Consider the following 4,684-nt stretch of genomic DNA (forward strand, 5'->3'; position numbering starts at 1 on the left):
AGCAAAAACGCCTTCAAACAAAACATTTTGCTTAACGTAAAAACATTTTGTTGTATCAGTGTAGAAAGGAATGAATGAAAAAACATCTTCATTCAAAATGTTTTGTTTGCTTGACAAACATTTTGCTGTGTCATTTGCACACTGATCAAGCAACTTTTTGCGTTCACGCAAAACATTTTGTCATCATTCATGGCCTATATAGTTCAAGACACAAGCTTTCAATCATAACTCATTGTTGGTAGAACAGTGGCAGAATGAACACCGAAGACGATGAAATTTGTGCTGTTCTTGTGTGGCAGTGGATGCAAAACACTTATTTGGAAGAAAGTGACAAACGCATGTGGGTCCACCCCATTAACCGGAAGAGAGATGAACAAAATTCTCTTAGAAACTTTGTACAGGAACTCAAAGAAGACGAAACAAAATTCAGAAATTTTACTAGATTAAGTATTGGTACTTTTAATCATATTCTAAATATGATAGAATTTAACATCAGGAAAAGTGATACAAATATACGAAGGAGCATAACACCTGAAGAAAGACTGCTCGTTACTCTAAGGTATGTAGACGCTACATAAATTGGTAATTACTATTTACTACTGCATGTAGCTATTAACAACATTATAATATAATTACAAATTGTTCCATGTGGTGTTGTCTTGGCAGTTCTGTTGAGAAAAGTGTGGGGTAGATAGCACGGGTTGCTGCACAGATTCTATTCCTGTGTTAATCAGATGCTGTGGACTAGGTGAATTAATCAGCTGCTCTGGACTAGGGGAATTTACATATTGAGGAGACGGTGCTAGGGTTGTTGTACATTGGGGATTCCGTGAGAGCTAGACAGCCTCTTCCTCCTGTTCATCCAAAAAACGATTCAAAGTCGTAAGAACTTTTTCTTTAAACTGCCTCTGCCTTCTTGGCGTCAATTTGTCCATATCTGGTACAAGACTTTCCAGGAATTTTGAATTGTGACTCTGAGTCATTTCCGTTTTGGCTACACTTGTTCTACTCTTTAGAAATTCTATCATTGGCCCCGCCACATCTGTGATCATCGATGTTTTCCCTTTCGTTTTTTTCTTAGGGGGTGGTTGTGCAAAACTGTCAGGGCAAGGGCTACTTTGTTCTGCAGGGATTGCAATTCCATCTGCTTCTTCTGAAAAATCTGAGACGTCAGCATTTTGCTCTGCTTCATTTTCATCCACTACATTGCTATTGCTTCCAAGGTTGCGGTGTTTTCCCATATAGTCTCGTAGAAATGCCAGACTTTCTGTTAAGTACCACTTCTTTTTCTTACTGGCACCTGAGCCACTCGGTTGTTTTTCATCTCTTAAGAATCTTGAATATGATGTTCTTATACTGTTCCATTTTGCTTTGCATTTTTCACCTGAAAGAATGGAACAATATAAATAATTGGCAATATGCATTGTACCATATGGTAAAATTTGAATTAATCGACCAATGAAATTTGTTTCAAAATGTTTACCAGTATCACTCAGAGCAATGAAGTACATATTGTTCGGCAACGTATATTGATTGACAATGGCAGCATGTATTTTATTGCTCTGAGGTACACATGTCAGCATTTTGAAACAGATTTCGCTAGTCGGTAATTCGGAATTTACGCTACATTATTGAACGTTAAAAGAATTTATAAGTTAAAATGTAATCAATAAATTATTTACAACATGTGTGCTGTCAGACCTAATTCAACAATATTTGGTTTCCCCACTAATGTATATAAATAATTCCGTTGTTATCATTTACATGAGTTAATTTATTTCAGGTTTCTGGCGATCAGCAAACTAGTTGAGGAAACATGCTCTGTAATCTGGAAAAAATTATCTACTATTTATATGAAGAAGCCGACAACTGAGAAATGGAAAGATGTGGCAGAGAAATTTTATTCAATATGGAACTTTCCGAATTGTTTGGGAGCGATAGATAGCAAACATGTCCGAATACAATACCCTCCCAACTCTGGTTCATCGTTCTATAATTACAAGGTATTTAATTCAATAGTACTACAAGCGGTTGTGGATGCAGAAGCTAAATTTCTATTCGTCGATATCGGAGATTATGGACGAAATAGCGACAGTGGCGTCTTCCGTAATTCAAATTTTGGAAAACTATTTTTTAGCCAATCATTGAATATTCCACCGGCTAGGCATATTTGCACAGAAACTGAAATTCAATTTCCGTTTGTCTTTGTTGCTGATGAAACGTACCCTATTTCTAAAAACCTGATGCGCCCATTTCCTAGGAAACAACTGAATAATCAGAAAAGGATCTACAATTATCGCCTGTCAAGAGCCAGAAGAATTGTTGAATGTGCATTCGGTATGTTGACCAAAAAATTCCGTGTTCTCGAGAATGTTATGTTAGTAAGCCCAGAAAAAGCTACAACTATTACGTTGGCTTGTTGTATTTTGCACAACATTGTCCGAGAGGAAGAAGGAACATTACAAGATATTCACGAGGAATTGCTACAACACGAAGATGAGAACGACGCAACGCAACATGTTGACCATGGAAAATCAAATACTGGACTGAATGTTAGAAATAACTTTGTAACTTATTTCAATTCAAGGGAAGGAGCTGTTCAATGGCAGGCTAGGCTTGCTCACATAAATGAAATACATAATGTGGAAAATTAAATATATAAAAAAAATAATTTGTTTTCATTAGTCCTTATCTATAGAAAATTGATAGCTACTGTGTATGTATTTTATCTAAATTGTACTTACTGGTCGAGCCAACTTCCGTTGCAATTTCGTCCCAAAACATATTGATAATGTCTTTGTTGTGATGATCCTTCAGTGTATAGTTATAAATTGAAGGCCTAGCTTCAACCAAAACTATAAGTTTTTCAGCGTCTACTTCCATCTTGTCGATACATCCACTCGATGCAAACTGAATGTTTCTTCATCAAGCAAAAAGCAGTGTTTGCGCTCCCAACATGTTGAAACTTGTTTGAAGCTGTTTGACCGCGTTGCCACCTGATTCATATTGACTAAACAAAATGTTGTCATACAAAACATTTTGCTTCTTGACCATACAGTTTTGCTTGATGTCCTGGCACACTGAATCATACAAAAGATTTCTGGCAAAATGATTTTGTTTGAATGTGTTGAAAACTGTTTGATGCTGTTTTTGTTTTTTGTTTGAGCAGTGTGTAATAGACTCTAGACATAGGTACTTATATAATGTAAAAAGCCCATTTCAAACAACTTTAAGCAAAATGTTTTGTTTGAAGGCGTTTTTGCTTGATCAGTGTGCAATCAGCCTTCGAGTCGTCTGTGGTAAGAACCCGGGCCTCTCGGAGGACAGGGGGATGTGTCTTATGGTACGGAGGGTGGCGCCCCGAGGGTCATCAGGCCTCGGCAGCCCCATACCTCCGATCATCAATGGTCCTCTAACGCCTCACGGCTTGCTTCGTTAGACCCTAGGCGTGGACTTTGACCTCTTCCGTCGTCCGACGTCTCCGGGTCATCCGTGGGTGGGCGGCCCGGGGACTCTTGGTGGACGGGGGGGGGGGGGATGTGTCGGGTGGTGCGGAGGGTGGCGCCCCGGGGGGGGTCGGCGGGCCTCTCGGCGACCCCCGTGCCCCCGTGGTATTGGCAATAGTGCGTGGGTTGCCTAAAATAACACCTGCTTGTGCTATGTCCTGGCTTGTTGCAAATCGTGCAAAAGAAAGCTGTTCTAGAGTGAGAACGGTGTCGTGATCGAGTGCGTGACATTTGTCTACCTCTAGTGTGGTTCGCTTGTGAGATCTTTGCTACTGTAGGTGTGTGTGTGTGAGCGATGGGGATTTGTTGTTGTTGGGTATCTGCTTTTGCCGTAGGCGAGTCTTCGAATTTCCTAGAGAAATCACTTAGTGTGGTGTCCGGATCAAAAGCAACATTTGCTACATATTTCAGTGTGTCTGGATGCAGACGGGATACTAATGTGAAGTATCCCAAGACGGAAAGAAAATGGTCTACATGTATGTGGTCGTTCTTAACCCACGGTGAAGAGCGTATTGCTTCTCCGACTTCCTCCTTTAACTCGCTTGCCTCTCGGACAGCTCGTTCTTTGGAGAGGAAAGGGGCCATATTCATCTTTTTCGCGAGTGCGTATATAGGCGAGAATGCTCCTAGCTGTTCGTATGGAGCGAAAGATTTTTTGAATTGCTCCACGAACTGTGTGTATGTCTGTGCTTTCTTAAAAGCGTCTGACCTAACAATGTCACTGGCTAGTGTGTTATGAAAGTCGATGCGTGATTTCAACACCGCTATTTTTGTTTTGTCGTCATGTACTTGTGTGCGTTGTATCTCTGAGTTAACGTCATCTAAGAGAGTGTGAATTGCAATGTTGGTCCCATTGAACTTCGGAAGAGTGTTGTCATGTTGGAGGAGTATTTGCACATTTGTTGCAGTACGTTGCATGGGTGCTTGAGAGAGTGATGGGTTTGTGTTTTGATTTGGCATGGACTGTGTGTCATTTTCGTCTGGTTGTGCCATTTTGGAACGAGTGTTGTAATGGTGTGAGACTTCGGGTTTTGAAAGGGTCATGCACACTTTCGCTCAAAAGAAAAAAAAAATCACTTCAATAAATTGTTAAGGCTTTGAAAAAAAATATAAAAAAAAAATCACTGGATAGCCTTCACTGGAACTCACTCATACAACAATTTTAGAGCTACCTAGCC

General features: G+C 40.0%; 1 protein-coding gene across 1 annotated transcript; it reads right to left on the reverse strand.

The window, feature by feature from the left end:
* Positions 1–642: 642 nt before the first annotated feature.
* Positions 643–2,884, reverse strand: LOC143017617 (uncharacterized). The gene is made up of 2 exons (XM_076172403.1): positions 2,745–2,884; positions 643–1,384 (listed from the first exon to the last, which is right to left on the reverse strand). Exons 1-2 carry the CDS (start codon positions 2,881–2,883, stop codon positions 837–839), a joined length of 687 nt encoding a protein of 228 aa, XP_076028518.1. The 5' UTR covers position 2,884; the 3' UTR covers positions 643–836.
* Between the last annotated feature and the right edge of the window lie 1,800 nt (positions 2,885–4,684).

Source organism: Oratosquilla oratoria, chromosome 32, assembly GCF_046742065.1.
Source record: "Oratosquilla oratoria isolate Oo_2021 chromosome 32, ASM4674206v1, whole genome shotgun sequence".
NCBI classification, from domain to species: domain Eukaryota; kingdom Metazoa; phylum Arthropoda; class Malacostraca; order Stomatopoda; family Squillidae; genus Oratosquilla; species Oratosquilla oratoria.